General features: G+C 53.4%; 7 protein-coding genes across 7 annotated transcripts; 4 read left to right on the forward strand and 3 right to left on the reverse strand.

The window, feature by feature from the left end:
* Positions 1-41: 41 nt before the first annotated feature.
* On the forward strand, positions 42-2,982 carry HD553DRAFT_331769 (Glucanosyltransferase-domain-containing protein). Its single transcript, XM_046182033.1, has 10 exons — positions 42-475; positions 577-756; positions 913-1,088; positions 1,184-1,288; positions 1,378-1,440; positions 1,513-1,618; positions 1,692-1,844; positions 1,922-2,182; positions 2,255-2,460; positions 2,531-2,982. The coding sequence occupies exons 1-10, from the start codon at positions 288-290 to the stop codon at positions 2,812-2,814; spliced, it is 1,722 nt and encodes a 573-aa protein (XP_046036113.1). The 5' UTR covers positions 42-287; the 3' UTR covers positions 2,815-2,982.
* Positions 2,983-3,646: 664 nt separating this feature from the next.
* Positions 3,647-5,690, forward strand: HD553DRAFT_335791 (uncharacterized protein; the record flags this gene model as incomplete). Its single annotated transcript, XM_046182211.1, has 5 exons — positions 3,647-3,845; positions 3,995-4,086; positions 4,161-5,219; positions 5,289-5,379; positions 5,468-5,690. Exons 1-5 carry the CDS (start codon positions 3,733-3,735, stop codon positions 5,688-5,690), a joined length of 1,578 nt encoding a protein of 525 aa, XP_046036114.1. The 5' UTR covers positions 3,647-3,732.
* Positions 5,691-6,070: 380 nt separating this feature from the next.
* HD553DRAFT_313016 (Smg-4/UPF3 family-domain-containing protein) lies at positions 6,071-8,056 on the reverse strand. Its single transcript, XM_046180177.1, has 5 exons — positions 7,785-8,056; positions 7,598-7,707; positions 7,397-7,498; positions 7,246-7,317; positions 6,071-7,162 (listed from the first exon to the last, which is right to left on the reverse strand). The coding sequence occupies exons 1-5, from the start codon at positions 8,009-8,011 to the stop codon at positions 6,201-6,203; spliced, it is 1,473 nt and encodes a 490-aa protein (XP_046036115.1). The 5' UTR covers positions 8,012-8,056; the 3' UTR covers positions 6,071-6,200.
* Positions 8,057-8,174: 118 nt separating this feature from the next.
* Positions 8,175-11,262, reverse strand: HD553DRAFT_313020 (Formamidopyrimidine-DNA glycosylase N-terminal domain-containing protein). Its single transcript, XM_046180178.1, has 12 exons — positions 11,137-11,262; positions 10,950-11,065; positions 10,785-10,837; positions 10,530-10,599; positions 10,226-10,306; positions 10,005-10,083; positions 9,580-9,927; positions 9,411-9,493; positions 9,211-9,333; positions 8,908-9,135; positions 8,760-8,825; positions 8,175-8,515 (listed from the first exon to the last, which is right to left on the reverse strand). The coding sequence occupies exons 1-12, from the start codon at positions 11,150-11,152 to the stop codon at positions 8,330-8,332; spliced, it is 1,449 nt and encodes a 482-aa protein (XP_046036116.1). The 5' UTR covers positions 11,153-11,262; the 3' UTR covers positions 8,175-8,329.
* Positions 11,263-11,501: 239 nt separating this feature from the next.
* On the forward strand, positions 11,502-15,270 carry HD553DRAFT_342958 (putative 4-amino-4-deoxychorismate synthase; the record flags this gene model as incomplete). The annotated part of the gene is made up of 9 exons (XM_046182814.1): positions 11,502-11,674; positions 11,760-11,838; positions 12,020-12,118; positions 12,288-12,609; positions 12,731-12,873; positions 12,974-13,378; positions 13,453-14,616; positions 14,692-14,869; positions 14,954-15,270. 9 exons carry the CDS (start codon positions 11,502-11,504, stop codon positions 15,268-15,270), a joined length of 2,880 nt encoding a protein of 959 aa, XP_046036117.1.
* A 375-nt stretch (positions 15,271-15,645) lies between these two features.
* Positions 15,646-19,840, reverse strand: HD553DRAFT_324594 (uncharacterized protein; the record flags this gene model as incomplete). The annotated part of the gene is made up of 9 exons (XM_046181509.1): positions 15,646-16,108; positions 16,661-16,805; positions 17,025-17,068; positions 17,162-17,262; positions 17,315-17,394; positions 17,613-18,398; positions 18,596-19,094; positions 19,198-19,611; positions 19,727-19,840. The coding sequence occupies 9 exons, from the start codon at positions 19,838-19,840 to the stop codon at positions 15,646-15,648; spliced, it is 2,646 nt and encodes an 881-aa protein (XP_046036118.1).
* A 1,045-nt stretch (positions 19,841-20,885) lies between these two features.
* On the forward strand, positions 20,886-24,297 carry HD553DRAFT_342961 (uncharacterized protein; the record flags this gene model as incomplete). Its single annotated transcript, XM_046182815.1, has 3 exons — positions 20,886-22,857; positions 22,918-23,038; positions 23,112-24,297. 3 exons carry the CDS (start codon positions 20,886-20,888, stop codon positions 24,295-24,297), a joined length of 3,279 nt encoding a protein of 1,092 aa, XP_046036119.1.
* Between the last annotated feature and the right edge of the window lie 1,347 nt (positions 24,298-25,644).

Here is a 25,644-nt window from a genome sequence, read left to right on the forward strand (position 1 = left end):
TTTCAACAGAGAGATCCTCTCTCCATTCATACTCGACTCTTGCACTGCCATTCACTCTAGATCGTTAGTGCACTTCGAGAGTCATATAGTCGACTCAGTGGAACCTCCTGAACCTGCTCAGTCTCTTTACCGGTTGCTCCTCACCACTTGCGCGATTACCAGGCCTCCCCGCGGCAAAACAATCGGCGATCTTTGACAACAACCCTTTACCTCTACCACAACCAGAACTACTACCTTGACAGGAAACCTCTATCAGACCTCCCTCTCTCTCCTCACACCATTCCACAATGTTGTTCAACACCGCCCTTTTCACCTCCCTCCTCGCACTCTCCCCCGCACCGACCGCTGCCATCTCCCAGATCACGAGGACGGGCAAGTACCTGTACAACGACGGCGGGGAGAGGTTCTACATAAAGGGAGTTGCTTACCAGCCTCAGGGTGAGGTTGGGCCTTCTTCCGAAGCCAACGATGCCAAGTACGTCTATGCTGGCAATCTCATTCTTTCCCAAACATAAATATCCGGAGGTAGACGAAGCTGAGCTGATGGTTGGACATCGTTGTGTATGGTCAAAACAGCGGTGGTTTCCCCGAACCGTCATCATATATCGACCCCCTCTCATCAGCGACCAACTGTACCCGTGACCTTCCCTACTTGCAACAACTCGGAGCGAACGCGATCAGGGTGTACAGTGTGAACCCGGATAACGACCATTCCGAGTGTATGAGGACGTTCTCGGATGCGGGGATTTACGTCTTGTAAGCCTCGGGTCCCGGTCATTCCTTGTTGTCCTTTCATCCTTTGTCGAACTGCGAGCTGATTCTGTCAACCACGATGTTGATCATGTATTGCACCTCTCCCTGTGACTTCCTCCTGCCCCACCGAACGGAACAACAACGACCAAACGAAAACAGGCTCGACGTCTCCCTCCCCCTCAACGGATCTATTAACCGAGCCTCTCCCGCTTGGACCACCTCCCTTCTTAACGAATACATCCGGACCATCGATGCCTTTTCACAGTACGACAACTTGTTGGCGTTCAACATCGGGAACGAGGTCATCAACTTGCCTGTGAATACGGATGCTGGACGTGAGCCTGATTTCCTTCCCACTGCGGTGTTGGTCCGCGTTCGAGGGAACATCCAAGAAGCTGATTGTCATTCGGGTCGCTGTTGGTTGTTGTAGCTTTCGTCAAGGCTGCAGCGAGGGATACCAAGGCTTACTTGAAGGCCAAGAACATCAACGCGCTCGTCGGGTACAGCAGTGTCGATGGAGAGCCTGCTTTCAGAGGTATGTCATCGAGGATCCTTTGAGTGATCTGTTCTAAGCAAATGGACGAGATTGGAGAGGCTGATCGGATCGTGATGTTACTTCCACAGATCCTTTGGCCAACTACTTGACTTGTGGGGATGAGACCGTCTCGCTCGACTTGTTCGGACTGAGTGAGTGGCGGTCGAAGATTCAGCCTACTGATCGAGCCTCATGGCTGACCAATCATGACCACCTTTTCGTAGACAACTACGAATGGTGTGGGAACAGCACGTTCGCGAACAGCGGGTGGGAATCCATCGTCGATGACTTTTCAAACCTGCCCGTTGCTGCTTACATGTCGGAATATGGGTGAGTTCCTGGCGTTCCTGCTTCCGGTCGTAGGCCTTCAGCGTACTAACATGGATTCTGTTTTTCGCTGCAGATGCATCACCTCGCCCCCTCGACTGTGGCAAGAGGTTGGATCGCTCTACAGCGCACCGACTACCAACGTCTTCAGCGGTGGAATCGCCTTCAGCTACTTCCCTACGAGCGATGGATACGGGATGGTCACCTTCGAAGGTACCGATGGTCAGACGTGAGTCGAGCGCGGGGCGGATTTCGTGATTGACCGTTTCGATATTCGAGCTGACGAGATCATCTTCTGCTTCGTAGCGTCGAGACTTCCGACGACTTCGATCGACTTGCCGCTCGGTTGAGCAACGTTACCTCGACCCCGAACACCCCTGCTCAATCGTCCGTCACGGTCACTCAGGGTGAATGTCCTTCGGCCGAGAACTCGACCTTCCAGGCTAGCAACACCTTGCCGGACACTCCCGACCAAACCGTTTGCAACTGTCTCTATGAAAACTCGTTCTCTTGTGTCGTTGAGCGAGCTACTGCTGGCAGGCCCGCTATCATGGGTGCTCTTATCGAGTGAGTCTATACGTACAGGAAGCAGGTTGCGGAAGGAGGACTGGGTGGCTGATACGCAGCTCTTTTTTGCAGCTACACCTGCTCTTTGCTCGGATCCACCAACTCGACCGCCACTTGCGCGACCATTGGTGGTAACGGAACCACCGGACAGTATGGCGAATTGTCGTACTGCTCGGACGAGATCAAATTGTCCTACATCTTCTCCGCCTATTACGAGAGCCAGAACAGGAGGTCGGACGCTTGTGACTTTGCCGGCAACGCTACTGCCGTGCCCCGACGTGAGTCGCACTTTGCCGGGAAGATGGGAATATTGCGAGACTAACATGAATCGCTGGTCGTCTGCTTTAGCTCCCAACACCCCCGAGGACGCTTCCACCAACGCCGCTCAGTGTTTGGCGCAGGCTCCTCAGGGTGGCGTCTTTACCGTGACGAGTGGTGGGTCCACCCAGACGGCCACTTCAAGCGGGAGCATGGGTACCGCCACGAGCACCGGTGCTGGTCAACCCACCTCGAGTGGCTCGGCCGGCAACACTGGCGGTGGCTCGAACGGCGCCATCTCCCTCAACCCGCTACACTTGGGCGGATCGGTCGCTCTGGTCGGAGCGATTGCTTTCGCCGTGTTCATGGTCTAAGGTGCTTCTTCATGGTCCGTGCTAGTGTGTTTGTTACAACAAGAGAAACCCTTCAAGTCGTGTCGTGCGCTTGTCGCTTCGTAGTCATAATGCATTGTCTGTAGCCTCTTTTCGAGGACGACCGAGGACACTTTCCGTTGCCATTCATTTCATAATCATTCGTGCGCATGAATCGGGCCTTGACTGGGAGTCCGTCTTTTACCGGTTTCAGTATGCATGGGGTGTTCGATGAGGAGCGCTGTTTGATGTCAAGGTTATCAATCTTGCGTTTTCCGAAGAACGAGATTGATCGACCGATCGTCGAAAGAACGCGATGCCTAGCAGGTCATCGGCAGTGCGCAGTCAATTCTGGTCTTCCGTGCTCCTGGGATCTCTTGTCGATGTCACAATGCATGAACGTCGTGTCAAAGACCTCGCTCGCTGAAAAATCTCCCGAGATCTCGCGTTTCAGCCGAATCACGTAAACCCCCTCGCTTCCGTACTATTTCGTGTTTTTGGAATGCCCCTCGACGAGGACACGACCAAAAATCGCCGTGATAAGACCCATGGGTGCGTAAAAATCGGTCTTAAATCGTCACGAGGCCGGATTTTTGACTTAGGATCTAGGTCGAGAGGGATATGGTGAGAAGTGCTGTTTCACACGCCCTTTTTGCGGCGCTAAGCTTTGCGGGCGGCACGCGAGGTCTCGCTTAGACGGTGGTGTTCCATCCAACGTGCATCAGGTATCCTGGTCAGGTGCATCAGCTGCGAATATATAAGGAAACCCGTCTGCCCAGTTTTTTCGTTCGCCACCTTCCCTTTTCACCCTCCTCTCTTTCTTCATACTTTCCGCATCATATCCGTCTGCAACCTCATACCCCTCTACATACACCGCGACCAACCCACACTCGTTTAACAACACACTCTATCATCATCAATATGCGCGCTTCTACTCTCGTCCTTGTCCTTTCCGCTCTCGCCGCTAGCGTTACCTCGGCCCATCCTATCACTGGAAGCAACGATGGTGGCGATGCTTACAGTGGTGCCGCAGGGTGAGTTCGCCGTGTCTATCCTTCGCTCCGTTCCGTCTCGCCTTCAACTTCCTCCCAACATCCTTTGACATCGTCAACATCCTTTGACCTCCTTTGAGTGTTCACCTTCCATCAACGCTGACGTCTGACCTGCCCCTCACGTAACATAGTCCCGCTCGTGGTGGAGACATCGATTACACCGAAGGGAAGCCCATGGGCAACGACAACGGACTTTTCTTCAACTACAAGGGAGGCAAGACCGGTAAGTCGTTGAGTCGCCCTCTCATCTTTTGTCCTACCGTTGGACACTGACATACGTCTCGATGGTCTGCGTAGTTGTTACCGGCAACGGTGGCATGACCTCTTCCGGTAACGCTCAAGGCGCTGAAGGCGGTCTCCAGTGGAAACGTCAGCAAGACAAGATCGAAGTCGGGCTCGACTACACCAACGGCTTGCTCGGAGACGTCCTCCGTCGAGACGTCGATCACGAGAAGCGTCTTCTCGATGGCGGCTCCGAGATCCATCGCCAGGGCAACACCTACAACAGTAACGGTCAGAACAACGGCGGTCTCTTGGGCGGCATCCTCACTCGAGCTGAACACGAAGACGAAGCTCACGCCAAGCGACTCCTCGATGGAGGCTCCGAGATCAGCTACGTCGACTGTACCCGAAACGGCATGGGCGGCAACGGTATGCAGAAACGCTTGCTCGACGGCGGTTCCGAGATTACCCGATGCAGCAACCAAGGTCTGCTCGGCAACATCCTCTCTCGGGACACTCACGACAACGACAAGCGTTTGCTCGACGGCGGATCCGAGCTCAGCAGCACCGGTAACCCCGGACTCCTCAGCAGCATCCTCGGTCGCGACGTCGAAGAGAAGCGACTTCTCGACTTCTCTATTCCTCAACGTCAACCCGAATACGATGAGAGGCCTCCTCAAGGACCTAGGAAGCGACTCCTAGATTTCGCCATCCCTCAGCGTCGACCCGAACGACCCGAATATGAGCAACCCGAGGCCGCCGAGGTCCCCGAAAAGCGACTTCTCGATTTCGCCATTCCTCAACGTCGACCCGAAGGACCCGAAAAGCGTCTTCTCGATTTCTCCATCCCCCAAAGGCAGCCGGAGTACAACCAGCAGGGATATCAGAAGCGCCTCCTCGACTTCGGGTCCTACGGTGGCTTGGAGTCCACTAACGGCGATGGCGGTCTCCTCGGATTGAAGCGATCGGCCGACGATGCCATGGACAAGCGTCTCGTCGGACTCGGCGCCGACCTCGACGATACTCTTCCTCTGGGAGACCTCGGACTTAAGAAGAGGCTGAGCGGACTTGGTCAGCTTCTCGGCAGCAAGGGGCAGGGAGGTACCTTCGGAACCGGTACCGGGCGCACCAACTGTGAGTGACCCGCATTGAAGATCTTGCCTCGACGATTGTTCACTGACATCCTCATTGCGATCGCCCTAGTGACTACCGGGAACGGAGGCAAGAGCTCGACTGGCAACGCTACTGGAGGACCCGGAGGTATCGGTGGCGGCAACGGTGGAGATGCCTATTCGTATGTTCGGTTCACATCCTACCGATTCCAGAAACGTTATGCGAACGCTCGGCTGATTGCCCTTTTCCTCGTTCGTTCGTCTTCGTAGCGGAGCTTCGGGTGACGCCAGCGCGGGTTCGATCAGGTTGAACCGACGACAGGAGTCTGGCGAGGCGGACGCGGAAGCCGAAGAGCCCAAGGAGCTTACTCCGATGGACAAGGGTATCAGTGCCGCTGGTATCGCCGCCAACAGTCCCTTTGGCAAGGCTGCCCATCTCGACAAGCTCGCCGGTGCTGCAGCTCCCGCTTTGCCCTTGTTCCAGAAGAACTAGACTGGGGTCGACGACGCTTCGGATACGACGACTTTTGATATTCCTTGTTGATTAGATAGAAAGACGGGGCACGAGTTCGAAGACGCTTTACTTTTCGAGTTGTTTCACCTTTTCACATTTCATTTGTTACCTCTTATACGATATACGATATTCTTCCATCTTCGAATTCCGTCTCAGGGATACATCTTCTGTGCTTGTCTGTTGGCTCTTCCCGCTTGGATTCAAACTGATTCCAGTAAGACTCCTTGGTTTCCACTCGTGTCAACATGCATAACATGCTTGACTCACAACATATACATATACACATGACAACGATGGAACCGGATTCGGAACGAAAAAAGCGCAAGTGCGACGATTCACAAGATGGACTCTGACTGGCAGCCTCCTTTGTTACCGAACGCGTCAACCAAGACCAACTAGAAGTAAAGGCACAGATTGATGACATGAATCGAATGCCGTACAGAAGTACAGTGGCCACAACATAACACCCCTTGCTCTGGGCACGGCTGGCTAATCGTCAATCCTAGCCGTTCCAACGGATACTCCACCTCCATCTCGACCGACCCCCGACCCCGCTGCTGCAACCGCACCCGCTTCCCCCTTCTTTTTGCCCTGTCCACCTCTCGTCCTCGTCCGTTTCTGCTGACCCGCATCAGACCCGTCCTTGCCCTCCTGCCCTGCTCCCGCCGGATCGCCCGATCCTTTACCTTTAGGACCAGAAGGCGGCTTCGGGCCGTTATCGTTCTTGTTGTTGTTAGGTCTTCCCGATCCCGCCGCACCTTGTTGTTTTTCTTGACCAGCACTAGCGTTGAGAGCAGCAGAGAGAAGGGCTTTCGCACCCCGTTCAGGCCGTTGTTGTCGAGCCGCCGAGGGGTCCTTGTTGTTCTTTCCCCGACCTCCTTTGTTGGAAGATGCGTTCGCTTCGCCTTGACCGACAGCAGGAGGGGGTTTCGTACGAGCGTTTTGAGTCTGTTTGGGTCCTCTGGGCGGGTCGGCAGGGGCTGTCGGGGTAGCGGGTCGTGCACCGGCGGGTTTCGGGTTGGGAACAGGAGGAACGGTACGTTGTAGGATCTGGACTTTTCCGGGTCCTGGTCCGGGAGCTGATGATGATCCGGATTGTCGAGCGGGGTTGACCTGGATCTTGACGGGATCCCTGTTCGCAGCCAGCCCCTGAGATTGTGGTTGTGATTGTGACTGCGAGGGATCTCGTTTCCCTCCCCCGTTCGACTTCGAGCTTTCCTTCTTCCCTCCACTCCCACCACCACCTCCGCCTGATTTGGAAGAACCAGCTTCTTTGCCTTTAGAAGACTTTTTGGGATCGTCCTTGTCCCGATCCTTCCCAGATTTGCCTTTATCTTTCCCACCGGTACGGTTGTCGGAAGGGGAAGATCGCTGGTTGGATGTCTTCTTGGCTTGACGGGTTTCACGAAGGTGGTCCAATAGGGGAGTGGATTTGGGTTGTTCAGGGGTAGCTGGAGCGTGGTATGACCGCAAGGAGTCCATTATTCGTATCAGTCTCGGATGCGTGGAAAAGAGGATCTAGGCTGAGGCTTACGTTCAGAGTTGTTGATATCCTGCTTGACGACCGGCGCTTTCAAGCTCTCCAAGAACGATAAAAAGTCGGTATCTGAACATCACAGACAGGTCTTCACGATTAGCCCTTCCCTGTACAGAAGCTTGAACAGCAATTCGTCGAGCCGACTTGCCGTTATCGATCGTCCCCTGTCGAGCGTCCACACGAGGCTTGGATTTGAACGTAGGGATCTTCTGGGCTGGTGCGAACTCGACGACGGCTTGGAATTCTTGGCCTGATCACACGGTAATCGTGTTACAGAGGAACATCATCGAGTTCGACATCGGAATAAGCTAATGGAAGACATGGTAGAAAGGAATCTGATATTGCTCACCGTCTTTCCCTCGAAAGACGTGTCCATCATACGCTTGAGCGAATTGGGTGAGATCTTCCGTCGTCTTCATCTGTACGTATGCACGGGAAAAGACACGGTGCTGGTTCGTGCTGCAATAGCCATCATCGCAAGGGATGTCAGACGAGCCCGGTCGACCGGAGCAGACGGATGCCAACCGAGTGCTCACTCGCTAACGGCTTTCCCTTTGACATATCGTTTCCAGCTGACTTTACTTTCCCCCTCCACGCTTCCATTGACGTTTCCCAACCACGGAGTTACGCTGTTCCAAAAGATCTCCTCGGGCAATGTTGGGGGTAGTCGTCTGATGACGAGTTTCAGACGAGGTGCGGCCGTGCTCGATGTAGCGGTCGTCTTGGCCGTAGAAGGCGTCGCCGGAGGTGGAACGGTAGCCATGGCTGTGTATATGGCCTTATCTTCCTCTGAGTCAGTGCTATGGGCCGTTATCGATGTGAGTATACGAGTATGTGTATCGTGTTTCTCCCCTTTGACGAGCTCAGGGTCGATCGATATGACGCGAGACAAGCGGAGGATAAGCCGGGAGGGGCCTGATCGACGTGCAGTAGTGCGCATATCCCTTCCTCATTGCGGATGTAGCTACAGTCTCATAGCTCATTGATACAGGAAATCGAAATTTACAGTCTTGGTTGCTACAGTCGCTTCATTCCCGCAAAACAACGGTTTCAAGGCGATTCTGACGAACGAAACGCTAGATCACCTGGTCGTCTTGCCTCGCCTCGACTTTCTCCGTCCGGAATCCACTTCCCCCTCCTGCTCCTCCTTTGTTGTAGCCTCAACTTTGACCGAAGGATCTTGCTGTCTAACGCTCGCCTCGTCCTCTTCAGATAGTTCCGAAGACGATTCACGTTTGACCTTCTTGCTGTTGGTAGCCCGCTTTTGCTGTTCAGCGTTTGAGCCGGCGGAGGATTCCGAGCATGGCGAGCGGTCGAACGGTCGGCGCAAAGTAGCGAGGAGGAGGTGGTCGAGCGCCGATCGATATCCAGGCCGGAAGAGCCGTTGAATATGGATATGCCATACGAGCGTAGGTAGAATATTCCCGGAAAGTAGGCGTGAAGGGAAGCTGGTTGATGATCAGCTCAGCTACGGGAATTATCTTGAGCATGAACTCAATACCGAGGCTTACCCGTTTGACCCCATTCGTCGGAGCTGACTTTGCACCGTCCGCTGCCTTTCGTTTCGTAGCAGGCTTCTGAACGTTGTCCAAGATTCACAGGGAAAAACCAAGTCATTGAGCCCTGGATCAGGCGATCCCCCATTGAGTTCATACTCACCGCCTGTTCTTCCTCCTCCTTCACCTCGTATACAACTTCCTCTACCTTCTCAACCTTACCCTTCTTCGCCTTGACGCTCCGAGCTCCCTTGCCCGCCTGTTTCACAGGAGCGACGGTCTTGACAGCAGGCTTCGGCTTTTCCTCGACTTCACCGTTTTCAAAGCTGGGTTCGGTGAGTTCTGATTCGGCGTCCGAGGAGGAAGACGACGAAGCTTCACTTTCGGCCTTCTACGTTTCAGATGATGGCGCTGGTTTTAGCAATGCGAATTCGAAAGATTGGGGGATGTACAGCACGATGCTTACCGTCGCCTTCTTCTTAGGAGGTTTGTAGACCACCCCTTCGGGCAAAGTCTGTAATTCCTCGACGTAAGCCGAAGTTCGACCTCCTACGGTGATGAAAGCCAACGTAGCGGGTCTTCCGTCGGGCTGAGAAATAATAGGGACCGCCGTTCAGTCGCTTTATCATATCAAAGCAGCAACAGGCAGAGAGTCTTGGGACTCACTAGCCGGAACCCGCCAGATTCGTCCTTGTCCTTCCGGTTCTTGTCCTTTTTGCCTTTACTCCACCTCCAGCTGAATAACCAGTCTGCAATCACGGAACGCAATTCCAGCCTTCTTCAACATTCCGATCAAGCATTCCACGGTTATCGAAACAGACATTCGAGTACGCACCTTTGGGGAACTTGGCGTGGTTCGCGTTCGCCTCCACAGCGGTATCCACGACGACCTTCATCTCCCTCCAAATCCCTTCCTTCATCTCATCCGACATCTTCCCGACGGGACAAGCCGGATGGACCCGAGCTTGGTACAAGATCTCGTCGGCCACCCAGTTACCTACTCCGGCGCTAAAGGATTGATCCATGATCACTCCCTTGATGGTAGCTCGAGGGCGTTTGTCGAGCAGGGCGAGGAATTCGGGAAGGGTTGGGTGGGAGAGGTAAGGGTCGAAACCTAGGACTGAGAGAGGTGGGTGGGACAGAGGGGGTTGGGGGAGGAGTCGGAGTCGGGCGAGACGACGGGCTGTCGGGAAGGGCGTCGACAGGGATCAGTGGTAAGTGAGTATTTTGCAAGCAAGTCGAGGTGATCGTAGGACTCACAATCGAGGAAAGCCAACTCGACGGGTTCTTTCCCAACGCTGCCCTCCGCCGGTTCGAGCTTCAAGATGAACTTTACATACTGCTCCCACCGACAATCCCGATCCGACCGAACCACCAAGAACGCGAACATAAAATTGAACCCAGAGATTCAGCACCTCAATCCCCAAAACCTAAACCTCTTTCACGATTGAGAGCGGTACTGTATTTGTGGGAAAACGTACCTTGACAGGCGGCCAATCGTCCTTCAACCGATCGACTTTGCGGGGTTTACGCATGTACCAATCGGGTTCCCTCCCTTTGAGCTGTAGTGTATTGTATGATTGCAATCACAGAACAAAGAGAGAACGTAGAGAAACGGCGAGTATGAGTATGCAATTAAGGTAAAGGAGAACGAGAACGAGAACGACGATTAGATTGGATCAAGCGGATAGAGATCGAGATTGAGATAGGATTGAAGTCGGAATGGGGATCCGGATCGCAATTGAGGAAGAAGGAGGGGTGGTTAGGGTGGTTGGGGAGGCTCACCATGATCATCCCCGTCATCCCGAAGTGCATCACGGGAAGTCTGCCTGTACCTGAGAGGTCCAACCAGAATCTACCATGCGCAAGTGAATTGAAAGTGAAGGTGAAGGTGAAGGTGAAGGTGTAGATGTAGATGTAGGCGCAGTTGAAGCGATCGAGGTCAGTATTATGGTTGATCACAGTTTGGAAGGAAGAGAGATCGAGGACGGAGTAGGGGGACGCACAGGGAGGGGGTTGGGACTTGGACTTTGAACTTACATCTTGCCTTTCCGGGAACATCCTGTTATTGTCCTTCCTTCCAATTCTTTGACCTGATATCTCAAAAGCAAAACAGAAAAGTATCGACGAGTTGTACAACGATGATTATCAGTTCCCTCAATCGGATCGGACAGACGACAACTACACTCCGATCGTTCCTCTCACATAATCCTCGTGCGTGATCCCACCAGTATAGACGATCTTGTCTTCCCTAGAATCGACCGAGGCGATCTCAAACCCCACACAAGTCTCTTCGACGAGCTTTCTTGCTCTTTCTACCTCTGTGAGATCGGCGATTTGGTCAGGTCGGGAGGGGGGTTTAGGCAAGAGGTATTGGGAAGAAGGGACCCACCTGGGAGTTCGGGCATCGTAGCTAGTTTGATCGGTAGGTGTCCGATCGATCTGGCGACAAGTTCAGGAGCAAGCTGGTTTACGGTACGCCTAGTATATATCGAATAGAGCTGTCGTTGAGCTATACTGACTGTGTATATATCGATTACGATGGATAGGAAGATGGTAGTCATGGTCAATCTGATGTCGTCATGAGCTCGATCCTCCCTTCGCGCTTCTCCGATGGATATCGATCCCGAAATTCGGGACTTGAGCAACTTTTTCTGCTATGTACCCTCTCATACAACTATACCCATCTCATAACTCCTCAGCTCCTCAGCACCTCCTCATAATACCCTCAACACACCCATATTGGACCTGCTCAGGATGTCCTCGAAGCCGGCGAACCCGCTACCGCCGGTCCCGCCCTTGCCCAGGACGCTCATCCTCGACTATCGGGATTCGTACACCAACAACCTCCTCTCCCTCTTCGTCTCCCTCTATCCGGACGACGAGGTCAGGAGGAAAGTGGTCGTTGTGCAGGCAGATGAGATTAAGTGGTGAGTCTGCTTACCTTGGGATGATTTCTGGATGTTAAGGAGCTCGGCTGATGCTGACAATGAATGGGTGTGGATGTTCGAGCAGGGATGACTTACAAACGATGTTAAGCGACCTAGACTGTATCCTCCTCTCCCCCGGTCCAGGCCGTCCGGATATCCCAGCCGTGAGCACCCTATTCCTCCCCTTCTTCCCTCTTACCTCTCTTCCACACCTTCCCTGCTTCCCTGCTTCCTTGCTTTTCCTTTCGTTGTTTTTTCCTTGGAGGAAATGTATATCATATTGACTTGACTTGATTAATCGGTCATCGCAAACGCAAACCGGTACGAAAATGATTACAACGATAGGACATCGGATTCGCCCTCGACCTCATCCGGACGACGACCATCCCGCTCTTAGGGATCTGTTTGGGTATGCAAGCTCTTGCTGTAGCTTATGGTGGACAGGTCAGTTCACAGTCCAGGCTGCAATGCAATGCAATGCAATGCAAACCTGCAGTCATTCTTCCTAAAAAGGCTCTCATGCGGAGATTAATTCGATGAGCTGAACTGATATTCTGCTTCTATCTCTACTGGTTGATCTGATGGTGTTGGATTGGGGGTGATATTTTTCTAGATCATCAACACCCCTGATTTGAAGCACGGGCACGTCATACCCATCTCTTTCAACCTCAACTCCAGCTCTGGTTCTGGTTCTCGGTCGATCTTTGACCTTTTCCCTGAAACCTCTGGTTCATCCGTGGTCCGCCAGTGGGGGTCAGGGAAGATGGTTGATAAGGATGTGGGGAATGGGAAAGCGCCGTTCGGCAATGACGTCCAGAAGGAGGTGCAGGAGGAGGTTCAGAAAGAGGTGCAGGGGGAGGAGGTGGTGGGGAAGGGGCAAGGGGGAATGGTGGACATGGTCACGTATAACAGTCTGACGGTAGATCCCGTACTCGGTAAGTTATTCGCAACTCTCCTTCTCCCGACTAACCTTTCCGGCGCGACTCCTCGCAATCTCGGAGACTAACCCTGAAAGCATCTTGCGTTACTCAATTGTCGTCTCCGTGACACTGATAGGCTTCCCGTCGGACGAACTGGAAGTCATCGCTTGGCACGACGATATACGGAAATCAGAGGACGGGACGGTCGTACCGGTAAAGACTATTCAGGGGTTGGCTCATCGGAGGAAACCGCAGTATGGGGTTCAGTTTCATCCGGAGGTCAGTCTCGATTCTCTGTTCCTGCTCCGAGTTTTATCGATGTTCAGCTTTGTACTAAACGATGGTCCCTTTTACTACACTTTCGGTGTGGGTTTCGTAGTCGATAGCTTCTTCATCAGGATCTCTCCTCCTCCTCTCGTTCTTACAAAAAACCCACGAATACCATACGAGCAAGACCACTCCGACCTCGAACACGGCGTTGAGGACGGGTTACCCGCCTTTGACGAGAAGGACGTTGAGGATGAGCTCGACGTACAGACAGGTAGAAGAGAGCAGAGCTGCGTCGAGGGTCGGGTCGAGGGCTGGGTCACCGGGTCCTGGGCAAGGTCAGAATCAGGGTGGGAGGATTGGCGGGAGGTTGAGGTTGGTCGAGGAGAGGATCGAGGTGCCGAAGAGGACAGCAGGAGGAATGGGGGACGTCAACGAGCAGATTTTCAGGGAATTGACGAGGCGCGGGAATGGGAGGGCGGAGAAGTTGGGAACTGTCTGGTTGGACGGGGTGTCGGTGAGTCTCAACGGAGAAATCTCACAGCTTGTGCAGCAGCGGCTCAGGGAAGGATGCTTTCGAAATCGGCTCAGAATCGTGCGGCAACGACATCGTCCATGTCGATCCCTTCCTTCGTCTTGTCATACTCGCTTCGGACCCGTACCGTCACATGCCACTTCCTTAACCCGGAGACCAGTCAAGTCGCAGCACGACGCCTACGGCTGAGCTCGAGGCCTGCGGTGGACACCTTTTGGAAGTGGTTTTCCCGTGGCTCGGTCGAGCTGCGACGGCGGCTACAAGATCGAACTACGGGAGATCGGGGACAGTCTCTGGACATGTTCGCTCGTGCGGCTTCGAGACATGAATCAGGTGACCGGCCGACGGATACTCGCTGGAAAGGCGGTTGGGTCGGTTGGTGGGGTTACGAGATGAAGGAGGAGAGTCTCGGTGGTTACGAGGTCCGTAGAGCCGGAAGCGGAGGCGAAAACGAGGACGGTCAGGATGCCTGTTGGGGTTGGTGTGACCGGCTATTACGGAGATCAAAGGACGGATCGTGGGATATCTGTGGGGTCGTCGATCCAGGTGGACAAGAGACCACTTCGCCAGCAACTGTGCAGACTACCGAGGAAGCCGAAGATGACGGTATGGAGATGCTGGAATGGCTCGAAAGCCTAGGTCTTCGATTCGGCGCGAGCCCTCGAGAATGGGAGCAATGGTTACAGACCGCCAAGGACGTCGTTGGGCTGGCTGTAAGCCAAAGGCCTGATACTCGGGTGAAGGACCGGAATGACGTCCTGCCTACTTTCAAACCTCTGATCTCGGCTGAGGATTACAAGACGGGAATCGAAAAGTGCAGAAAAGCCATCTACGACGGCAACTCGTACGAACTCACCTTGACGACAACATTCGTCGCTTCCTCCTCATCAAGCTCGACTCGTGTGGATCCTCTGGACATGTACGCACATCTTCGACAGCGGAATCCGGCGCCGTATTCTACGTTTGTTCATTTCCCTACGGCAGGGACGACAATACTGTCTTCCTCGCCCGAACGGTTCGTCCGGATAGACGCGGACGGTCGGGTCGAGATGAAACCGATCAAGGGAACCCGGGGGCGTGTCAAGTGCGTATGCGGCAAGCAAGGGGCTGAGTGCCTTGGCGAAGGCGGACCGGATTGTACAGCGAGGTGTGCTAAGCTGGACGACGAGGTGGCCCGGGAATTGTGCTCAAACGCCAAGGAGCGGGCCGAGAACTTGATGGTCAGTCCGGCTCATTTTCCATTATGCCATAAACGAGTCTCCAGACCGCTAACCGATTTCCTCGTGCTTTGCCAGATCGTCGACCTTATCCGATCGGACCTCCAATCATGCTGCTCCCCATCCTCGGTGCAGGTGCCCAAATTGATCGCCCTGGAGACATACGAGAGCGTGCATCAGCTCGTCACGACGGTCGTCGGTCGGTTGGAACAAGGGATCAGCGAGATCGAAGCCGTCGAGAGGTGTTTCCCGCCAGGTAAGCGGGCGTTGCTTTTTTTCGAGTTCTGTTCCGGATGGCGATCGATTCCTCGGGCTCAACTTTGGGTGATATCGCTGGCAGGCTCGATGACGGGAGCGCCTAAACTTCGGTCGGTACAGATACTGGACGACCTCGAAGCACCGTACCAGAGGCGGGATGTTTATTCCGGAGCCCTCGGGTATATGGGGATCGACGGTCAGGTCGACCTGAGCGTGGTCATCCGGACGATCGTCGCAGAGTATGAGCCTGTCACGACCGACACGGATAGACAGGGTATGCAAGAAAGGGAAGTGAGGTATAGTTTGGGAGCTGGAGGGGCGATCACTTGGTTGAGTGATCCTCAAGAGGAGTGGGATGAGGTGTTGACAAAGGTCGGGAGTGTTATTGGGTCACGATGAGGAGGTTGGTCTTGCATATCAAGGAGGCTTGACGAGTTTACAAGGAGATTATAATGCATGGTGGTCTGTACAATCTTGACGACGTTCCTCTTGACGACGATACAACATTTGTTCAGGAAAGAAGCACGAGCGATAAAATAATACGAGATGTATGAAGTTGTAGTCGAGTGACTCCAATGCCCCAGTCGTCCCCCGCGGTAAGCAGGGAACGACGACCTGGCCCTCGTAGAGGAAACCTAGGCGTCGAGTCACTCCGGCTTAATCAAAGTCACGGAGGAAAAAACCTTCTCTTCCCTCAAAAAAAAAGAAAGAGAGGATCCTTTGGGTCGGTCTTCCCGAAGGGAAACATTCTTAAAATGTTTCGTTGGCATCGATTTACCGCTCGGATCGCGAGAGGATCTTGGGGTCGAGCAGTGGTGCGCGGGTCCGAAGACCCGCAGCTGATGTCGGGGTGCAAGTGTGGCGAAGTATCATATCGCCTGTAGAGATAGCAGAATGAGAGAAGCTGCTATGGGTTACGGTTGCGATTACGGTCGTCGGCGTGGATCGTCCAGTGTCGACCGGGTTGTCTTCATCGCGACGTGTCTCCTCTGGCGTCGTAGTAACGGTATATTGTTGTTGTCGTAGTACGACCAAAAGAGGCCACGGTTTACGTTGAATGAGGACAAGAGGTCGACATTGTACGATCGAACGGCTTTGACGGTGATTTGCTAACGAAGCAGTGAAGAAGAAAAGGGTAGAGTTGACGAGGGCTAAGAAGATGATCTTGCGTTTTATAACAAGCTTTTCCTCTGATTGATCACGTGATCTCGTAATCGAAATCTCCGTAGCGCGCGACCTGGTCGAAGCGCAGATGACGACCGTTAAACAAGGTGAAATCGTTTCAATGGCAAAACGATACAATCGAGTTCGCAGTCGTGCATATCGATGGCGAAGCCTTATTCAAATTGTGGATCAAGCATTGGGGTGATCTCTCCGTCTTCCGGACTGGCTGAACAGATCAGACTGCAGAACCGAGCTTACGAAGAAGATGGTTCAGGAGAATGCGGTACTACGGCCTGTACAAGCGCCGCCTAGATCGAGGGACACGATTGCTGCTCTACAGAAAGAGATTCCAGAAGGAAACGAATCAGTGTGCTCTGGACAATGAAAGCGAACCTGAAGACACAGAAGAATTTGCGGCCTGAATCGTGATACAGGATTCGATGTAAGGCAAGCTAACAATGAGATAGTGTCGCTTTTTTGCGCTGTCTTTATTCTGATATTGACAGGATATCACCTCCGTGCTGGATAAGGGTCGGGCAATGTTAGGTGTCCGAGTTGACAAGGCGGGACTAGCGTTCAAGTGTCATCGTGAGCATATCAACCTCCTGGCTATTGAGACTCTGACCTTCCATTAGAGTCGAGAACCGCATCAACTTCCTCAAAGCCCCTCGAGAACATGGACGAAACTGAGAAACCCGGCTCATCAGCCAGCAACGAATGTTCTGAACACGACGCGAAGAGCTCTGCTAGTGTGAGCGTCGTCTCTGATTCTGCAGCCTAGCTGATCGATTTGAGCCGAGCTCAGATGGGCAGGCTATGTCTTAAATCTAGATGTTGATGCTACGAACCTACGGAACTGTTCGCGCGATGGCGAAAAATGTGTTAGGGAACACTTGCTGCTCACTGTATGCCCGAGGATGTTCCAGAACGGATTGCATGACTATCCAGGTAGTGTGCTACTTGTCGATTGCTCGACTAAAGGGGCTTACTGGTACGTGATATTCCTGTCGGAATATCAGGTTCATTCAAGGAACTGCCAGCGGAAGAGTTCGCATCGAATTATCCGTATCAAAGTCTTGCTTCAATCGAGTTGCGCATGGGATGCAGTGGCCAGTGGTAGTCTTACGAACGATACCACTCTGCAAGCTGGAAGATAGCTACCTTGCCGGTAGCCCGGTGTACAACCTTGTCGCCTCCACGTTCGATGGGGGAGAAGGTGATGCTACGCTGAAGGAACAGATCTGCGATCAAGCTTTCATGCGTAAGGGTGACTGCTTACTATCGTACCGTTCCTCCTATGACGGTATCGAGATGGACCATGATAGTTGCATGCGGGTTTGATCGAAACATAGCGTAGTTCTATCATGATTCGAAATTGCAGATAACACCGACAGTGGTAAAAGGACTTGGGAGTCCTTCCACACCGAAAGGTGACAGATTGATCGCATCCAAGCACTCTTAAATCTTGATACATACTGCTACACTGGTACAAAATGATACACACACGCAAGTTCATTGCCCGCCTTAGAGCTTCGGAGGAGTAGGCGGTCTCATCGAATCCCAATCCGGTAGCGTACTCAAGTGGGAAGAAGGATTTGTAGTCACCTCCCAACTCGAAGGGACAGAGAGGCTGGAGAAGCTCTCAGGGATGGTAGAAGAGAATTGAATCGTATCTATGCTGGTCACTTTGGTGGAGTTGGTGGCTGCGTTGGAAGCGAGCGTCGACAGGCCGGGAACGTAGGAATTGGAGAAAGGGTTGCTCGAATGAGAGCTCCGGCTACCGTCCGTCGAGCCCGTCCGGTCGGTCATCGTATGGCTTCTTTGAGAGCCGGTCATATCGGTCCCAGCCGTGTAGATAGATCCAGACCCAGCTGCAGAAGCAAACGAATGGAAGCTCCCGCTATTCTTATTCCCCGCGCCTAGCTCTACCGACTGATCAACAGATCCAACTCGGCCATTCAATCGACGTCTATCGACTGGGACTAGCGGGCTGTCGAGCAGTTCTGGGCGGAGGGAGGAGACCGTCTGCGCCATAGTATCGATCACAGGCGATGGGATATTATCACCCGGTGATGCTTTCTCGAGTCTTCGATCAGTTTTGGCTCCGGTTGCGATCCTAGGTGTTCTCACACGAGGCGTTTTGACTCGCGGCGTTCGAGCTGCAGCTCGATCTTGAAGGTCGTGTTTGCCTAGAAAATTAGTTTTAGAGTCTTGCTGAGCTCGTCGGGACCGGACGGCCTTCTCCTCAGTTTGTCTCCTCCGTATAGGCTTGGTCACGTCTTTGAGCTTTGAAATCCCGCTCATATCGATCGTAGGGCGCGTGCGCTTATCGCCTCTGATCCGGCGCATCCTAACAACTATACCTTGTGCGAGAAGAGAAACGAAACGAATGACCAACACAAGGTGAACCCAGATTCGTGTAGCGGTGAGACAATGCCGATGTGGATGTGGATATGATGATGGTACAACACGATAACAAAGAAGGCAAAACGACAAAGAGGTGGTCACCCTTCCTGCTATCATTCCACTTTGATCGCGTTTGCGCCTTCTTCGGGCTCACCAGCCGCTTCCTTTCCCTCCTTCGCGTCCTCGTCGGGCTTCTTGCTCTTGTCGTCGGTCTTGAGCTGATCCTTGTCCTCGTCTTTGTCCTTGTTTTCGTCGCCCGCTTTGTCCTCCTTCTTGTCGATCTTCTCGCCGAAATCCATGAACCCGAACCTATCCCTCACCTCGGCCTCTTCGAGCGTCTTGTACCGATAAGCCTCGGGCACCTCGACTCCCTGGTCGAGGAAACATTTCTCCATCCGCTGGAACAACAACTTCCTCCCCTCTTCCCCCCTCGCAGCCTCCCCCTCCAGACCAGCCTCGGCGAGGAGAGCTTGTCGGTCAGGTTTGGTACGGAACCAGGTACGCAAGAGGGTCTCGGTCCCGGTACGCATAAAGTAAACGTGATCGATGTCCCGTTTGAAGTCTTGGAACCAGACGAAGAAGGCTTGAGAGGGGGTGACGTAGTTGAGAAGGGAGATGAGGTCTTCGAGGTCGTCCTTGTTGTCGTGGCGGAGCTGCGCCGGGAGAAATGAGATGAGAAGGGGGGTGAAATTAGTATGAAGTATGCGAAGATGGTCATCGGGAATGAATCGGCTGGGCGTGAGAACAGATACTCACGTCGTTGGTCTCGCGGCTGGCGACAAAGACGAGGTCTTCGTCAGGGAACCAATTGAGCGCTCTGAACCTAGCCAACGCCTCGGCGTAATTGCTGGCGAGCTCATCGAACAGCTCGACGAACTCGACCTCGGGCCCCTTTTCTCCCTGCTTGTCGAGCTCGTACTTGCGGGCCATGGTCAAGTCCCTAGAGTACCCCGGATGGAAGGGCAAGACGACCCTGATGTCCGACTCTTTGATCTCCTTGGCGACTTCTTGGATCATAGGACGAGCTTGTTGGATCCGGTCTAGCAGGGCGGAAGCGTCGAGAAGGGTGGAGACGTCTTTGCGCTTTTCTTTCTGACGCAAGAGCCATTCTTGTTGGTGGTCGGCGCTTTTGCGAGCTTCTTTCTGTTGGTATCGATCCTGCGCTTCTTGCTACGCACAGGGTAGGTAGAATAGGACAAGGTCAGCTTATAAGGGCCTGAAGTGGATTATAAGTCGAAGCTGCTGAGTGCAGCGTGAAACGAAGAAGAAGAAGACGATGAATCACCTTGGCCTGTTCTCTCTTGCGAGCCATCTCGTCCAGCTCAACATCCACCCTGGCTTGCTCTTCCCGGTTCGCCTCGGCCAAGGCAGGGAGTACGTTTTCTACCTTTTCTGGCATGGCTGATGGCAATCTTTGGTTGTTGAGGGTTGTTCTTCTTTTGGGTGTAGCAATCGAGGTCGAGGTCGAGAGCAGGCGCAAGAATGAAAGGGCGATCGGTTGGGATCGAGGGTTCAAGAGTCGGTCTTTCTTTATCATGATCTCTTATATACAATTAGTTTGCGCCATCCATCCTTTGTTCTCGTACACGCCAACCCCCCTCCGGTCCCCCTTGGGAGCGAGTCGGTTTCAGCCCGTACTCGTAATCGTGTTTCAGGTTGTGTGAGCCCGAGTCGCGGACATGGGCAAGTTTTCCTGTTTGTTTAGTTTTTGCGAACTTGGTGATGTCCGCGTCACCGCGCATTCGGTTCGAGGATGAATCATCTTTGGGGACCAGATTCGAGCTTTGTCCTCCAGGCCTCCATAGGGTGGATGCACTTGCTTCAATCTCAAAGCACTACCAGCGATATATCTCGATACTGCAGTACACATCGGACGACGAGAACGGTGGAGCCAGAGCTATCGGTCGTTGCCACCACCGCAGTGCTCGACCGACGCGCACCAGGTGAGCTTCTCTTGATCGACATCTTGCTCTTGGAAACTACTGAAAAGAATGCACTGGGTCTTGACTGAAAGATACACATCCGATATTCCTCAAGGCCACAAGCTGCTGTGATCGACCTGGAACTAGCCCGGTAGAACACACGTCGGAACTCGCAGATGGGACGATCACTCGAACGGCGTCCTGGTGAGTCCTTGTCTATACTGACTACCTTTGATCCGTATTCAGTGATGGTGACACTGATTCCTGTGTACTCGTACTTGGTTGGTAACAGTCGACTTTGCTGCTATCCCACGACCTTTCAATCCCGTCATAGCCACCCGTCCTCCCATCCCGTAGCCTGCTATATCTCCCGTGGACCTCGTCAATCCCGAACACTCTTCACCGTCGTCCGTTCGGACCACCGGATTCGAACAACTCGATCCGGAAAATCAAAACTCTGGCAGCCGAGCCCGTGAGGCAAGACTCGCTTTCGTCGCGAGTCAGACAATAGACGATCTCGGAATGCTTGGGGAAGAGCAGATGCAGACGGACCCCGTCGGCCCCAGTATTCTGGGCGAGCGGGTTGCCGAAACAGCCCGCGCGGGCGGTCCCGGACCTCACGATGGAGAGCAGGACAATAGGGAGTCGGCCGAAGTCTGTGAAACAGGCGATAGACAAGCTGAAGCGGATGATGAACTGCCTGACGACGAGGACGTCAAGACCGACATCTTTGCGGAATTGCATGCCAGGCTGAGGAACGGAATCAGAAGCGAACATGCGGACAATATCGACCTCGACGAAATGGAAAACTCCTTGAACCTCGTGGGGAAAAGTTTGGATAAATGGGAGAGGAACGATTACTGCTACAAACACCAGTCCAAATTGTTCAACAGCTGCCTTCAGGTGATCGAAGTCGTCCGGACAATCAAGACTCAACTATCGGAATCTCAACTATCGGAATTTGAATACCTCGACATCTACCGGGACTTTGACGGGTTTCTCAGCGAAGAAACATTGAGGAGTATCAATGCATCCATGCTCGATTCGGCTCTGACGGCGTATGCACGAGAGTTACGATCTCCTCCGAATGTGACTGCTATCATATTCGCCGGCATCGGACGTGGCCTACGCGACCTTCAACCGGTCAACGACGCACTCCGAGTGAATTTCGTGGGCAACGCTGTCGAAGATCTTGACGCGACGCTTCATCAGGTGTATAGCAAAAGGTCAAAGGGTACAACCGCCCAGCGGCTTTATGCGCCGGTCGTCGCCCTCTTGCAATCTTCCGGCAGTGGTAAGACCAGGACTGCAATGCAGCTTTCCACAAAACAGATCGGTCTGTATCTATGTGTGCGACATCCTCCACCACCCGGCTGCTTAGTGTCTGCCCCTCCACAGGATACATGGGCATACGACTGCCTGGTCCCGAGGTCGCCTGCGGAAGAGAAGCAGATCGATGCTACTATCAACGTCGGAAGTTGGCTCTGGGCCTTTGCGACTGAGTACAAAACGTGGCTGGAGACCCAACGGAATGAACTTTTTGCAGAGCACCAAAGCGGAGAAAGCGGAGAAATAGATTGGCCAATGTTGACCAGGAACGCCGCGGCCACTCTCCTCGACGACATTGTACCGGGATTCCGAATAGGAGGGTCGGCTAGCTCCACGCGGTCTTCACCGGCTGGACGTCATTCTCCTCTCGCAGGAGCCCCGGCCTCGCCCAACAACACACGCTTGAGCGTGCGTGCCACGTTGCTCAAGGGTATAAAGGTCTGTGCGGACAAGAAGCGGTTGGAATATCACGAACTGGCGAGGTCCCACGAAAACAAGCCTGATAGCGCAGCAGCCAGCGGCGACCCTTACAGCTATATTTTGTCACAACTGACGGAGGCTTTCAAAGCGCTGCAGGACTTGATCCCGGATGGCCACTATTGCTTTCTCGCGATAGACGAAGCCGCTTCTATGGGTTCGCTACGTCTGACCGAACTACGTCGGTGCCTGAGCCATCAAGTATTCCCTAAGTTTCGTGTTCTCTTGTTGGACACCAGCAACAAGATCACCGAACTCACTGGAATGAATATCGATCACCGAGATAGCGGCGAGAGCGTTGGCAACACCAAAGTACCACAGTCATATCGCATTTCGACGGGATCATTAGAATTGGCGCCACCTTTCACCCGGTTCCCTCTCAATGTCAATCTCTGGGGCAATGAAGAGAAGGCCTCAAGATACCGCTCCATCGTGACAGGCGGTGTCAAAGCCTCCTTTGAAGACGTTCATAGTTTCCTACCTCTGATGGGCAGACCTCTCTTGAATGACAGATACTGGCGCGAGGAGCCAGGCCTAGGGTCGTTGTACAACAAACTGGTCGCGTCGACCAAGGCGCATACTGCCCTTACAGCTCCTGTCTTGACGGATCTCAAAAATACCGATGTCATGAGCCGTGCTATCGCTGCAGCTTGCCAGAGGCTGCCCCTCGATTTGATTGGCGTTCGAGGTGAGTTCTCTGTCCGCAATATTGTTTGTGATCGAGCTCTAACACTCGTCCTCGTCACAGGCGCACAGGCTCATTCGAGTTTTTTGCTGAAGCAGGTATCGCTTCATATGAGAACTGTACTACACGTGGCAATGTCCGGCGCAGAGATATCCTCTCATACACCCTCTGAGCCACTGCTAAGGTATGCCGTTCTGCGTGGAAATATCATCTCATTCGGTCGAAAAGTGATTGCTTTCTGCTTGGCTGGATTCTAGTTTGGCCGTGGCATACGAATTTACCAACAACCCCGACCAGCATTGGTCGGACGTCATCGAGCAGATCACACTCTCGGTTGAGGCGCAGCATCTCAAACTCGGAGAGCATGGAGAAGAGTTGGCTAGAACGCTACTCAGCTTCGCTCGGGACAAGGCGTTCGCCAAGCGCAAAGAAAACCTGACACGGGAAATTCCATTGGGTTGCAGTTTCATAAGCGTGACCGAATTCCTCGAGAGTCTGTTGGGTTCTAAACTGGCATCAGAGACCACCGCCAAATCCTGGGCTGATACGCATTGGATCAACTTCACTCATTTTTCCCGGCGTCACATAAAATACACCCCAAGCGATCCGGCGTCTGAGACGCTCCTGGTTGAAGCTTTTATCAAGAAGACTGCAATACTCGGGGTTGTGAATCAACAGGACGTCGATGCTATCATTGCGGCCTACTTTTCCCCTCATCGTCCGAAATCTGGAGACATCTTTATACCCGGTCACGTCGATGCAATGGGGATCCAGGTGAAGAACATCTTATTCCAGAGTATCAACTCGGACAGCTCGGGCGCGCAGAAGGATCTTTATCAATGTTTCGTGCCCCAGAACAGAGTAGCCGGGGAGGATCAGCGCTGTCGAGGCTTCAATCTTTATATGAGTTTGGCGGCGAGACCGGACTCGACGCAGGTTTCCGACAATGCTACCAACAGTCCATGTGTTCTCGTCAAAGGATGTACCGCGGATCAGTATCCTTTGATCGCGCAGCTCAGGCCTTCAGTCGCGGACAAGCTGGGCGTCTTTCTCGGGCGAACCGAACGACTCGTGGAGGAAATGGAGGAGCGGTTCGGTAAGGATACATACACCGCTTTATGTTTTTCGGGTCGAGAGTTCGCGTTGGAAGACGAGCTGCGTGCAAACGCTAGCAAGGAGTCGTCTCGCCAGAGCAAGGAAGGCGTGGCCGACCAGAAAGACGAGGACGACAACGCAGCAGTTGCCGTTGGCACGGGCGACGAGGCGGGTGGAGTGGGCGAGACGGGCCGACACGCCAACGCAGGCAAAGCGGGCGAGACAAGCAGAGGGGAGGCGAATCAGGGAATGAACAAACGCAAACGAGAGGCACACGACCAGACGACCTCGGGAAGCGACTCGGACACGTCAGGAGACCCCGCTTCAAAGAAAGCGAAAGGCCTCTAGGATGTCTCACCCAGAACTCGGGATCCGCCTGCGGAGGTGAGCCGGTCGCGTGCTTGTTGTAACGGCCCAGGCAGAACGGGAGATACTGACGACATATCCCCATTGCTCTTGACGATCGGGGAATAGAGAGGCATTCATTTGTACCTCGGCCACTCTGCCGGACGTGCATCGGCGCCCTGCTCGGCTTTCGTGACGAATGGGTCAGCCTACTTTTCTCTGAGCAATATACATCTAGCCGATAGCTATCGACCGCTACCTCTTTCCCCATCACGATACACGAAGAATGTCGGGACATCAGCGGAGTATTTTGGATTCCCTTTTACGTTATATCACAACGGCTCGCAATGACATCGGCGCAATATTTTATGCTATATGATTTAATCATGTCTCTTCGAGCGGATGACGTTCCATTAAGCAAGCGCAAGTCTCGAGTAGATGTGACCGGGGGACTTTGGCTTGACGAGGTTCGCAACCTCTTGTTGACTTTATTATCCTGATCTCGCGTGTTCACGACTCTCGATTACTGGGCCTGGGCGCAGCTTTTTGTAGATCGTAGATGGTATTACCGGGATATTCTCGAGTTCCCTCGAAATATAAGCCGAGGAAGGGGCGTCTGTAGTACATTCGGCTTTACGCAGACCTTGGATCGTCAACAGTCGATCCGAGCAGTAAAGCCCACGTTGCGTTACGTAACGTTACGCTGCCGAAGGATACTACTGCGGTACTGTTGTCGTTGTGGGGGGTTCATCGAGGTCCGAGATGCGCATATCATGTCATGTCGTACACTGTCATGTGTCGTCGTATCGTGTGATCAAACTGAACCGAGCCCATAACACAACACGGCTACAGTAAGCGCAGGGTGTCTCACCCTCGGAGACTCGCTTCTTAAAAATTACCACGGACTCGGGTTTTTCTTCTTTCTACGACGGTGACGACTTTGCTCTTACAGTAGCCCGGCTAGTTTTGCTATATTGGGGGATTGGATGTACAGTAGCACATACCACTCGTCTCCCCACCCACAAAATCTCTCTTTCTATCTCTCTCTCTCTCTCTGACTGAAGTTCTGGGGTAAATCTGACCTGACAATCCCGCGATACAACAGGCGAAGAACAGGCCTGCAGTGAGACAAGGAGCACAAGCCATCCGGGGTGTGGTACCTGCCAATGTGAGAGGGCTTTGTGGAGGACTGATAATATATGTTGTCCCATGGACGCAGGAGCAGCAATCAGGGTCAGGTTTCGGGCCGGACATCTGTACAAGGCCGTGTGTGAGTATGGAATGCAAGATTATGAGAGTCAGTCGGGGGGTGTGGACGCACCTAAGCGCGTGATGAGTCATTGTTATTAT

The sequence above is a fragment of the Filobasidium floriforme genome, assembly GCF_021052385.1.
Source record: "Filobasidium floriforme strain CBS 6241 chromosome Unknown HD553scaffold_13, whole genome shotgun sequence".
In the NCBI taxonomy this organism is placed as follows: Eukaryota; Fungi; Basidiomycota; class Tremellomycetes; order Filobasidiales; family Filobasidiaceae; genus Filobasidium; species Filobasidium floriforme.

Coding starts and splice junctions, on each gene's coding strand:
- HD553DRAFT_331769 (XM_046182033.1), top strand. CDS start 288: ATGTTGTTCAACACCGCCCTTTTCACCTCCCTCCTCGCACTCTCCCCC. Junction 476..576: donor TCCGAAGCCAACGATGCCAA/GTACGTCTATGC, acceptor TGGTCAAAACAG/CGGTGGTTTCCCCGAACCGT. Junction 1,845..1,921: donor GAAGGTACCGATGGTCAGAC/GTGAGTCGAGCG, acceptor TCTGCTTCGTAG/CGTCGAGACTTCCGACGACT.
- HD553DRAFT_313016 (XM_046180177.1), bottom strand. CDS start 8,011: ATGGCTACCGTTCCACCTCCGGCGACGCCTTCTACGGCCAAGACGACC. Junction 7,708..7,784: donor AAAGGGAAAGCCGTTAGCGA/GTGAGCACTCGG, acceptor TGGCTATTGCAG/CACGAACCAGCACCGTGTCT. Junction 7,163..7,245: donor GGATATCAACAACTCTGAAC/GTAAGCCTCAGC, acceptor ACCACGCTCCAG/CTACCCCTGAACAACCCAAA.
- HD553DRAFT_313020 (XM_046180178.1), bottom strand. Junction 10,600..10,784: donor TGTTCCCGGAAAGGCAAGAT/GTAAGTTCAAAG, acceptor TGCGCATGGTAG/ATTCTGGTTGGACCTCTCAG. Junction 9,136..9,210: donor CTCCTAAGAAGAAGGCGACG/GTAAGCATCGTG, acceptor TCTGAAACGTAG/AAGGCCGAAAGTGAAGCTTC.